Source organism: Centruroides sculpturatus, unplaced genomic scaffold (genome assembly GCF_000671375.1).
Source record: "Centruroides sculpturatus isolate CEXI.00-Female unplaced genomic scaffold, Cexi_2.0 scaffold2150, whole genome shotgun sequence".
Lineage (NCBI taxonomy): Eukaryota > Metazoa > Arthropoda > Arachnida > Scorpiones > Buthidae > Centruroides > Centruroides sculpturatus.
Genome location: NW_019386273.1, coordinates 37,172 through 50,434, shown reverse-complemented (window position 1 = coordinate 50,434; position 13,263 = coordinate 37,172). Strand labels below are relative to the sequence as shown.

Below are 13,263 nucleotides of genomic sequence, written 5' to 3'. Positions count from 1 at the left end.
CGAGTGTTTAAATTGTGAATTAAAAGATGAAATGATTGAAGTAACTGTCCACCCGAAGCAATCTAAGAAAAATATTTCGGATAAGGCTGTATTAGCAACACTTGTATCTTCGATTTTAGAAACAGCCATTTAGTTCTAAATGAATCATTCGAAAAGTCTAATGAAATAAGAATAACGATGACGTCATTCTCGTTTAACTCGTTCGACTTTACGAACGTACCCTTGATTCATTCTTGTGTATAATCAGCAATAAAGATGAATAGCAATAGAAAAAGTGATGCTTTATGTTGCATTCCAAATTGCAAATTCAAAGCCTTACAGGAGACTAATATAAGTTTTCATTTATTCCCACATGAAAAACATGATTATTTGGAAATAGGTCAGTTATATTTATGAGCTTCTCTGAATTCTGAAAGAGTGGATTAAACTGTTAATAATTGCCAGTTTCCCAATTGTCCAGCTTTACATGAACAAGTTATGCTGTCAATTTTAAAACATATTTTCTTAAAGTTTAAAATGCCAGTAATTTTGTGTGGGACACAGTCGGATTTAAGCATTTCGAAGCCCTAAGTTGAACTCTTAAGGCCCCTTACCAACCTTTGACAATTTTAGAAGTCAATCATAAAAGAAAAAGATTAAATCAGTCTATGTCTCTGATTTAATACAGATATTGGAAGAAAAAGATGTGAGGTTTCACAAGTCTTTTGTTTTATAACTGAATTTAATTAAATTTTTATACCCATTCCATTAAAAATCTTTTTTTTAATTGGTTTTATCAANATGCTGTCAATTTTAAAACATATTTTCTTAAAGTTTAAAATGCCAGTAATTTTGTGTGGGACACAGTCGGATTTAAGCATTTCGAAGCCCTAAGTTGAACTCTTAAGGCCCCTTACCAACCTTTGACAATTTTAGAAGTCAATCATAAAAGAAAAAGATTAAATCAGTCTATGTCTCTGATTTAATACAGATATTGGAAGAAAAAGATGTGAGGTTTCACAAGTCTTTTGTTTTATAACTGAATTTAATTAAATTTTTATACCCATTCCATTAAAAATCTTTTTTTAAATTGGTTTTATCAAGTTTTTTAAAAAAAGATCTTATGTTAATTCTTAGAAAAAAATTAATGAAATACTACACAAAATAAAAAGTAAACTATATTTTGTTGGTTTGTAAAAAAATGTTTACAAAATTTGACATCAATTTTCTTTTTTGTACAAATGTTTGAGTCCCTTTGAAAGTCCTAAGCAACAACTTGCATAGCTTTTTACTTGTAAATCTGGCCCTGATAGGACAATGTCAAAGCTGATGTTTTTGAACACAAAGGGCACAAATATGTATAGAATGATCTTGCTCATTTGTTTCGATACCACATAATAACGTGTCCCTCTAGCAATAATTGTTTTCCTTCTATAAAATTTCTTGATAAACAGTTACAAGCAGCATATATCATTATATTGAACATTAATATATGATTAATTTTACATTACTAATTTCAAGCAACCCAGATAAAGTAGCCATTTTGTAAAAATGCATTACCCTCTATAGTTCATGAAAAATGCAAATTCAGTTCTTTTATCATCTGATCTCTGCCACCATGTCCAATAGAAATGTGTTTCATACAGAATATCAAAAATATCATTACATTATTACTTCTGCCTCGCTATCTTTAAGTGGAACTATTAATTTCTCTATTCCTTGAACTTCCAGAACATCATAATGTTGAAGTAACTAGTAATGTAGGTTTTTTCTTATCAGTCACTCTAGCTGTCTTCACTTCTTGTATAAATCATAGTAACTTTATGTGAATTAGCAACGTAGTTACTTAGTATCTAATCATTAATAATAGCAGATTTATAACCCAATTGTTTAAGGCAATTGTTTAGTTTAACTGATAATTGAATGGACTACAACAACATTGTTGGGATGGCTCCAACCCGTTATCTTCTTCATTGATATCATTCTCTGACCTGAATAAACAAAAAAGTATTTTTATTCCATACTTTAACAAGCAGTGATCATTATTCTAAAAGTATAGAATGTTACGTTATTATACACTTTAATGGGCCTGTTTAGGTATTCTATGAAATAACTCAGTATTATTAGAATAGAATTTTTCTAGGGCAAGTTTAAGCATGTTTGGAGACAAATAACTACAAATGAGGAGTGCTCTCACTGAATTATGTGGTTTTTCAATGATAATTTTGAAAAATTTACTTGCAAATTGCTCAGAATTTTTTAACTTCCGTTTCATTGAAAATATCTGAGAAGTGTATATTCCATATCCCATTTGTTTGATAAAAGTTCATATCTAGACCCTTATGTGGACAATATTTGTCTGGATAAGGGTAATTCAATTTGTAGTACCTAGCCTAAAAACTTCTATGTTTTTTGTTGAAAATTTCTGAAATTTTGCAGAGGTTTGTTTATTAAAGATTTAGTAGGTGGGGAGATAAATGGGGTCATGTGTCATATCTCAATAGGGTCAGACTTAATGATAATTTTACTAGTTATTAGCATTTAGAATTTTTTATAAAACCCATTCCTACCCTCAAAATCAAGCTTTTTGCCATTTTATAATAGTAAAAAAATATAAAAAGTTTTTTAATAAAATATGATGACAAATGACACCATTAAATGTTGCTGGGAAAGTTAAGTAACTCATTGCTGTATTTTTTTCCTTCAAGATAGCCAGCTTCAGTGTCTTAATTTGTCAAGCCTTCACCCACTTGTCTAATGCTCAAGACAGGAATAAAGAATGCCGTACTACTGCCCAGTAAGCCAGACAACATGGCTACTCCCTGAACACCATCAAAAGATCTTATTTGTTGTCATTCCTTCACTACCTATTAACTGCTTTCAGGGGAAAAGTTTTCAAATGAAATAATGTGACTTCCAGTCTGCATAGGAAGTTCATATATAGTTAATTGGAGCCTCCAGCTGTAAAGTTTCTATATCTGATCTCTGATTTCATTTATCTAACACCATTCTCAAGATAAAGACAGATGGACAACAGTGGAAATTTATAGGTCTACAATTTTTTTCAAATTGTAGCCCAAAAACAAATATTTAAGAAACAATCTTTATTTTTCCTGTGAATATAAAAAGTAAAAAAGTAGGTATTTTATTTATTGATTATTTCTTTTGTATTTGTATTGGTCCATTTTTGCAACCTTGAATGTGGTAGAAGTTCTGTTGAATTCAAAAACTGTAGAGCATACAAGATGACCTAACATAATAAGATAAATGTTATTCAGGCCATGTGTTGCAATTTTGCAACATGCCTGTAAATTGAGAAAAAATGTCCAACAATGCAAACAAAATTATACTAAGCCGTCAGATTTGTACTATTTTGTTCATAAAAAGGAATATGGTCCAGTGAGATATTATGCCTTTCTGTTGTGGTGCTTGAAATATCAAGTCAATGAATTCAACATATTAAGTATTATTAAATAATTAAGTAATAGTTTATGATTTATTCTTATTAAACTGAATAATAACTTGTTGATGATATTAACAACAAATTATGTATATTCTCCATGATAAGTCCAAGTAGAAGAAAATAGACATTGAAGTTGGGAAAAAAAATTTTATACCTAGAGCAACAATATAACATAGGCATGTACTGCACAATGTTAGGCAAGGTCTCGAGTTTATTATCCTTTCTGGAATGATTGAAATCCCTCCGAAAGGATCAGTTTACACAAGGGGTTGGATAAATGGATGGTCTACTTAAATAATACTTAAACAACATTTCCACCATTTAAAACTTTCAAGTTAGAAAAGAATAGTATAAATCATCACATAATTTTTCTAAACAGAGACAGTGGATGAATTTTATTGATAATGAAGCTTTCCGATCTTGAAGTATGTTCTAAAAAAAAGGATATTAGACAGACTACTATTGGGAGAGAACCCTAAATGCTAAGTATGAAATATTGATGATTATCTATAAAATCTATCTTCATTAAATAGATTGACTTTTTAAAGAGTCATTCCAGATATAAAAATATATATATTACTGTTGTAATTTTATTTATAGATTTTAAGAATGAAAACAGGATACTTAGAAATATTTCTTTTGGACTTTTATAGTGATGCTTAGAAATCAGCTGATTATTGATTAATAATAGTTAAAATTTAAATGATAATGTCAAATAATTGGCATATTATCAAAATTTAAAAATAAATGTGAACAAATTAAATATTTAAATAGATTTTATCAAAAAGTGAGTTTGCTTGAAAAATTTTTTTCATATTAAGATTATCTATTAAAAAATATAAAAAGTTTAGCTGTCAGAAAAAAGGAAAGCATAAAAAAGCATTAAAAAAAATACAAACTTTAGGTTCTAATTTGTTATAGATGGGCAAGAATACCCTAATTCATGTGTAATTCTTACTTCAATAGATACAACCTGCATCTTAGGATGCAAAGTAAATGCAGCATAGATAAAATATATTCTTTTTTTCTTCTTTAATTAAACAAACATATTTTTGTTATATGTTACTTATTTCAAACAAGTTAATTACTTTATATTTAGTAATTGAACAGTATAGATTTAAAAACTCAGCCCAAATTATAAATTAATCAAATAATAATTCCAGATTCATTAAGCCAGAACTGGTTAATTATCTATATACATAAACAGTATAGTTGGGTTAGCAAGTCAATATAGATATATAAATTCTTGCTAATCCAGCCATTGCTTCCTTATAGGAATGCCAGATTACTGAGACATAAGATGTCAATTTAATTCTTTATTAAATTTAATGTTACACGTTTACTGTCTGTACATGCTAAAAAGAAATGTTTTTTTAAATACAAGTATTTATATTGTATACAGTTTAAGAAATTTAAAATGCAATACAGGACAACTGAAATGTTGTGTAGTCACTTCAAAAAAATCAGATTTTTATTTGCTTTAATGAAGATGCTTGTTAATGGTACGCTTTTTCACACAATCACTTTACGAGCATTACATAGGTAATGCATGTGTCTGGTTGTTACATTATGTACTGCAGGAAAATGTCAGCTGCTTCAGCCCCAGCAGTGTGAGAAATCTTCATTCTTTGTGCCTCTGTGATGTCTTCTTCATCATCATTTTCATCCTACACACTTATGATGATTTCTTTGGTTATCTTATCACTTATCACTAACATGGATTAATTTAAAGCCCACCAGGGCTTCATAGGAAATTAATTGGCAGATTATTTATCAAAGGCTGCAGCAGCAGATAAGTTACCTTTAGATAGGACCCTGAGAACTCATTGTATCTCTATGAGAGATGATGACAACTGAATGGCAGGGAGATTGGAATAAAAAATGTGACAGCATCACCTTTCTGATGTTAAAAATGAAATAAGATGACTTGGCTCTCCATGTATTAACTCAGTTCCTTACCAACCATGGTAAGTTGCAGTTCCTGCATAGGTTCATTAATCATGAGTTTGATAACTACCCAATTTGCAAAACTTGGGACAATAGCAATTACTATGTATTTCAGTGCCCATGCTAGAGTTGGAAAGATCCCAAATCAAGATGTTAATAGAAGCATGGTTCATCCTACTTAATGATCAGGAAGTTTATAAATCCTTCAGACTTATTTCAAGGAATAACACTTTAATGATGGTGCAAGGGTTATAGGCAGCAACAAACAATTCACCTTCCATTTACTCACATATACAAGCTTACATATGTTTTTTATGAATGTGTGATATTGTCACATAAATAAATAGTTATGTACTGGTATCTGTATTAATCTGTTCTGAATGTACTATATGTGCTACTTATTGTAGTACAGTACCTATGTATGACCACTTCAGTGGTGTGAATTATGCAGAGTTTTATTTCAGTTCAAGCAATTTTTTGAGTGTCATGCATTCAAAAATCTCTGGGAATGATGCTGTATTGCTAAATGTATTGATATGAAAATATTTTAAACAAAACTGCCTTCAAAGTACTGTCTAACTGTTCAAAACATTTCTGGGAAACTCTTTTTTTGGTAACCTATTCCATAGAATCTTTTTTCTGCTGCTTTCACAGCATTTTTAAAATGAAAGCATTACTACTATAGCAATGCCTTCATCTTTTGGGAAAAGGTAGAAATCACAATGCAAGGGTCAGGTGAATAGGGAAAATGTGGAAACAATGTTATATGCCCAATTTACTCAGATAATTTTGAACAAGAAGTGAATGGAACTCCTTTGACTAATATTCATGTCTTGTTCAAAATTATCTGACTAAAATGGCCACAACATTGCTTTCACACCCTCCCTAATTGACTGATGTCACACTTTGTAATTTATCTTTTCCCAAAGGTGAAAGAGCTATTAAAGAGAGAGATGATTGTGATGAAGATGCTGTGAAAACAGTTGCCAAAAGATTCTATGGAAGTTGCCAAAAAAGGGTTCCAAAAGTTTTGGATAGTTGTAGTAATTTTGACAGAAGTGTGTAGCTGGGAATAATTTATGAAGATGGCTGTGTTTTAATATCAATACATTTAACAATACAGCACCATTCTCAGAACTTTTTGAATGTACAGTACCATGTACTATTGTGATAAAAAAAAAAAAATGAGGATATGGTTCATTTAAACTGTGTGCATGCAAAAAAGTGCTGTTGTCATTTTTTTTGTCACTTGGTACAACTTTGACATACAGATTGCTACTAGATGTTGATGATTGTCTTTTTTAATTTGCAAATAAAACACTTACTTTGTGTATAAAAAACTTCTGCACTTGCAATTTTTCAAAATGTTGAGTATAATTAAGCAAAGAACTTACATTAAATTCTGTTTTCTCAACAGAATTGCTGCTGCAAAAATGTTGCAAAAAGCTTTTGTTGATGATATATCAAAAACAAGTTTTCAAGTGGTACAAGATGTTCAAGGAAGACAGCAAATATATCAAAGATGAACTATGCTCTGGTAGACCATCCACTTCAACTGATGAATAACACGTCGCTCAAGTCAGAGATCCAGTGCTAAATTATTGTCATTTAACATTACTGAACATGTTTCAGTATCATTTGGATCTTGTGAAGCACTTTAAAAAGATCATTTGCACTTGTGACATGTTACTTCTCAAGTTTTCTGAAATGATCATGTTCAAGTGGCCAAAGCAATGCTTTCTTAAAATGCATTATTACAGGTGATAAAACATGAATCTACACTTTTGATATCAGAATAGCTCAACAGTTGGGTGAATTGCACTCAAAAAATTAAGCAAAACCAAAAAGACCAAAGTCAGTAGAAAATCAAAGTCATGTTGACCATCATCTTCAATTGTTGTGTTGTGCAAAATGAATTCCTTCCAGCTGGCTAAACTGTCAACAAATATTGAGTGTTTTGCATCACTTGAGTGAAGCAATTAGTAGAAAAGAACCTGAAAGCAATTAATTAAAAGTATTTGCTTTTGCACCAAGCATTGCAAGCAGGTGCATTGTTCATAAATTTTTGGCCAAAAATTCAACAAATACAGTTTCACAAGCCTGTATTCACCTGATATGGCACCTTATGACTTTTTCCTGTTTCCTCAACTTAAATTTCTGCTTTGTGGTCACTGTTTTGGTCAATTGATGCCATAAAACAAAATTTGCTGAGAGTCCTGAAGGGGTTTTGCAACATGTTTAAACATGTTTTAAGGATTGGAAAAAACATTGGCCCAAGTGCATTGCAGTGGGAGAGGATTACTTTGAAGGAGACAAAATAAATTTTGATGAATAAATTCTAATCTTGCATTTTATCGAACCATTCCCAATACACAAAACAACTTCCAACAACTTAACACTTCGTTGAGTAATAATAATCCACTTTTGTGGATTATTATTACTCTATGTACGGAAAGGTTTTCATGGATTATCATTCCCAATACTTTTTGATCACAGGTATATACTGGAGAAACCATCCTTAAAATTACATGAAAAACTTTTAAAGAAAGAATTATAACTTTAAACTGTTTAAGCCTGTAAAGAACTATAAGCTATTGATTTTTTTTCAGTAACATATTATACAAGGAGCAGTTATATTGATTATACTATTATACTAAGAAAATATTGAGTAATTGACAGTCAATTACTCAATATTTTATTTAATGTCAATTTGTGACCAATAATAAACTATAATAAGAACTGAGAGGGCTCATTAAGACCCAAAATACATTTCTTCCATCAATAAAGCCTATATCAATAACTGCTCCTTGTATATGTTACCAAAAAAAAGCCAATAGCTTTTAATTGTTTAAAATCCACAACAAATCAGTAATGGAACGTTTAAATTAAAGTTGTTGTTCATTCACTTATTAGTATCTAAAACAACTGTTAAGGTTGTTTACTCTTTTAAAAACCAATAATTTCATCAGCTTTTGTGTAATTTAACTTATTTACACCAGGTAAAAATAATATCTGTTTTTATGAATTATATATTTATTTATAAACATAAATAAGGCAAGTTTTTAAAATTTATAAAACAGTTTAAATGTTTTAAATTCTAAAGTTAAAACTATTACATACATCTCAAAGCCTGATGAGTATATAGAAATGTCCAATGATCACCTAAATGATCATTGGATGTTTCTATTAATGTTTAAAAATAGTTTCTATATTTAAAATAAAATAGAAAAACACAACATTTTCTTCTCAGGCAGAGAGAATAAGTTATAATTTTATTGAAAATATAATTTTAGATAAGTAATAATAAACAAAAATATTTTGAGAGAGATTTTGAAAAGAAGAGTTATTTAACTGTTATCTAAATGCAAATTCACTGTAAAATACATGATCATTTATAAATTATACATTTTAGAAAATCCTTGAAATATGCACTCTAAATCAGAAGACCAACTAACAACATGGTTCAATTTTCAAAAAGAAATTAGCATGTCCTGGGATCATTGTGATGGACTACAAGACCTATATCTTCTCTCCATTTAGAAGCTGTTCATAGTTTGGCTTTAAGATTTCTTTATGAAAGGTTCAGTACTAAATGGGACAAAATTATACCAAATTTGAGTGTATACTCCTCTTCATATTTGGAGACAAATAACTACAAATGAGGAGTGCTTCCACTGACACTCAAATTGCTGGTGATCAACTAAAATTTTGCTTAAAGTATGATGAAACAATATTACAGAACAATTTAAGGACAATATCAAAGGTACATTTAGATACATAGACAATGTTCTGTGATGTGGGGAAGGCTTCTTTCACAGCTTGCCTACAAATTCTTTTGAATAAACAGAGTAAAGATTTGCTCATTATTTAAAATTGGAAATTGAATTGGTTTTTCTCATAAATTTTGGGGATTTTCAAAGTGGGAATACTAGATAATCTAGAAGTAGACTGTTAATAGTGAGGTTGTGGCAGATGTTTTCAATGCAAAAACGTGTGTTGGATGTTCAGTGCCACCATCCTGTAAGCCTAGAAGTTTTACAATGGCATTTGGTACATCAAGCATGATTCTATTGACGTTCCAAATGCCATTGTCAAACTTCTAGACTTACAGGATGGTGACGCTGACTATCCGACATACATGTTTTTGCATTGAAAACGTCTGCTGTAACCACGCTAATGAGTTGTCTATAGAGTCTATTATTACCTAGAGCTAGATATTTTGATTAAAGCAAGTAACCTTCATATAAAAATATATAAGGATATTGCATGGATTTTTTGTATATCACAGTGACCTGAAAAGACCCCTTCAAATATAACTTTGAATGCAAACAAACTCAAACTGATGATCAGATTACAAGAACATAACAATAGCATAATTAACCATAGGGATAGAACTTCTCTTAAGCAGCTTTAACCAGAGTACAGGATGATCATCAGTATGATCATAATGTTGCCCTATTGAGAGGACTTTACAGCTCCAAGTAATAAGCTGATTGACACCAAACTTTGTGTACATGCTATTCAAGATAGGCAGAAAAGAATTTTGCAAAGAAAAATTTTAATCTCAAAATTGTCTGCTACAGGATAAATGGCACTGCTGGAATATATTCATGAGATGTAAGTGGATTGGGAAATAACACGTACGGACTCAATGGTAGCAACCAAAAGAATGTATTGTTTATTGACAGTGAATTATGGTACAAAAGGGTATGACAAAATTAACAACTAGGGGCAGCATCATTGATGCTGATTAGAACATAGCATTACCCCATCCTCTCAAGGATGTTCACAAACATAATCACAAAGTTTATAAGGAACAGATTTAATTCTTTTAGCAGTAGGATGGAGAGACAAAGATGAGAGAGGTCGTAGAGGTTCTGTTGAGAGTTGAGCTTCAGTCCTAGATCATCTTTTGATGAATGAAATGCTTTGTCATGATTTTTAGACTAGTTCAAGCTGTTACCTTTATAAAGGAGATTGTAGAGTGGTTTTAAATGTTTGGGAAGGTTAGGCACAAATTTGCAATAATTATTGAGCATTCTCAAATATGAACATGATGAATATTGTGTGGTTTGTTTGCACTTAATATTGGATCCAATTTAGAATGAAGAGGGGAAATTCCTTGTTTGGAGAGTTCAAACCCCAAGAATTTAAGACTTCTGAAGAAACTTACATTTTTGCTTTTTAAATTTAATACATTCATTTGCACAGACTGAAAAGATGATCAGAATGAGTGATATTCAACAAAACAATGTTATCAAAATAAGGTTGAGTTTTGGGAATATGAGAGAACAGTTTTTCCATAGCTTCTTGAAAAAGTGCAGGTGCACAGTAAATTCCATAAAAGAGAAGATTGCTTCTAAAAAGTTCTAAATGTGTATTAATGATGACTAAATTTTTACTATAATCATCTAGTTCAAATTGGTAATGATGCATACAAAAGTCATAGGTCGAGAATTCCTCACCATCTTGAACTTTGTAGGAAATGTCCTCTAAACGTGGAATTGGATGTACATTCACCTCAAGCATTTTGTTAAGGGTTAAATTAAATAAACCAGCAATCTTAATACTACCATCAGATTTTAGTACAGGTATTATTGGTGTTGTCCGTAGGCTATGTGATTTCTTTAAAATAACTCCTGCCTGTTCTAAACATGTAAGTTCAGCTTCTATTTTATCTTTCAAAGCAAAAGGAATAAATCTAGGTTTAAGGAATAATGGTTTAGCATCTGGTTTCAGAGATAAATGCATTTTGACAGACTTACAATGTCCGATACCTTCAGAAAATACATCTGCAAATTCATTTAGTAACTTAGAAAGAAAAGGGTTATTAATTTCATTAACAGGTTTACAAATGCAAGGAATCATGTAGTTTATCCTCAGTTCATGAATCCATTCATGTCCCAAAAGTATGGCATTGCCACCTCTAACAATATAAAGTCATAGATTATGAGATGACTTGTGGTAAAGAACAGGAACAACAATATAACCTAGTTCTTTAAGCTGAAAATTCCCATATGCACACAATGAATATTGAGTTTTGTACAGGTGGAATGAAGAGAAATTTCCTTAAATTTTTTCTTCTGGAGGTATGGAAAGTGGAGATCCTGTGTCTACTTCAAAAGTCATCATAATTATCATTAACAATAAGGTCAATTCAGTCATTTTAGTTTGTACCTGGTTAGTTGTATTTGAAAATGTATTTGATGAAGTAACAATTTCTTATAAGCCCTTGCAATGTGATCTTTCTTATTATATTTATTGCAGATAGCATTATGGAATTTGCAATGTTTCTGTAAATGGTCTTTACTACTACATAGTTGCAAACATATTTTACAGTTTTTGAACATTAGGGTTAATCTTACTTAAATGTACTATCAAAGAGTACACACAAATTTTAAATTTTCCTTCTTTTCTGACTAATAGAGGGCCGTACTGAAGAGGCCAGTAAACTGGCGAAATGCATTTAGAGATAAATATGATGTAATAAAAAAGTGTTTTCTCTCTACAAAAAACTGGTTTGATTTTTTAACCTTTTAAATTGTTTCATTTTTTAATAAATGGTTGAGTTAAGAAATTTTTAGTCCTCTACAAGTCAGAAAATAAGAAAAATTTAAAATTTTTGTGTACTCTTTGATAGTACAATTAAGTAAGATTGAAAAATTCTGACTACATTGTTTTAAATAATTTATTTTATTTTTATAATTAGGGTTAATAGTATTATTTTCAGTATTCCTTTTAGCCCATTTACTGTTCCCACAATTTGATAAGCATATTTTAAAGTAATCTGATTCATGATGGGAGCAACTGAATTCAATCATAGCCTGTTCTGCAGAGTGTGTAGTCCACAGCTTTTTGAAAATCTAATTCCACCTCAGGTTTAGCATAGAGACAAGATCATATTTGGGGGTTTTGGACAATAAACTGATCTCTCAGCCTTAAGGGTAGTGAATCACCATAATCACAATCCTTACTTAGTGATTTCAATGTCACTATAAACTCATCAATACTCTCACCCTTTTCCTGAGACTATTTAGTAAACTTGGCACATTCAGAGATGATGATAACTGTTTTAACTTTGAGCTTGCATGATTTTTTTAAGATCATTAACGGCCGATTGCAGAGACAGAGTTTACATTAAACGACGTTTACACATTGGCTCTTACTTACTTCGCTATTCCTCCCCTGTTTTAGGAGTCGTTCGGCCAATCGGATTATTTCTTCATGACGTCAGAAATGGTCGTCAGCTATATTCCGAAAGCTTAAGACCGTCAAAATCATTGTTCGGCAATTAATGACAATCCTTTTCTATTTCGTTATTTAATTTCGTTGCCAATACGATTTAAAATATGAACAAATCCATATTTAGAAAATTTATACCGAATTCGAAATTCGTCTTCGGAATAGATTTTTAAGGAATTATTTCAACATCTTATTACTATCGAAATGAATAATTTTAAATATTTTATTATTAATATTACATTTTTTTATCTATAAACAGATTTCTGTAATTATTAAAATTGTCTCGTTTGTTTAACAGTACAACGACCCCGAAATGCATTAACGTTTTATAACCGACACGATACTCAAATTGTAAATAAATGCATCTGATTTAATTGTAGTTTTAAGTCTTCACCCATTTGAATATCGAAATTGGAACATTTAAAACAAATTTAAAGTATTTCATTTTGTTGTTTTTGTTCCGAGCAGTTAATTAATTAATGAGTAATTTTGTCGATTCGTACCGTTTACAACATTTATCAAAGAAACGATGTCTGTTTTTATCTAAACTTTTCCACAAACAAAGCTACCACTCGAATTGAAAAGCCCTCTAAACCTGCTGTCGAGTGAGTCTAGAAAATAGGTCAAATAAC

General features: G+C 30.6%; 1 protein-coding gene across 1 annotated transcript in view; it reads right to left on the bottom strand.

The window, feature by feature from the left end:
• Positions 1-1,193: 1,193 nt before the first annotated feature.
• LOC111614352 (cytoplasmic polyadenylation element-binding protein 3-like) overlaps positions 1,194-13,263 on the bottom strand; it is an 18,940-nt gene continuing 6,870 nt past the window's right edge. Inside the window, exon 2 of the mRNA XM_023355725.1 lies at positions 1,194-1,970. Within this exon, the coding sequence (XP_023211493.1) occupies positions 1,959-1,970 (12 nt within the window). The 3' untranslated portion in view covers positions 1,194-1,958. The remainder of the gene's footprint in view (positions 1,971-13,263) is intronic.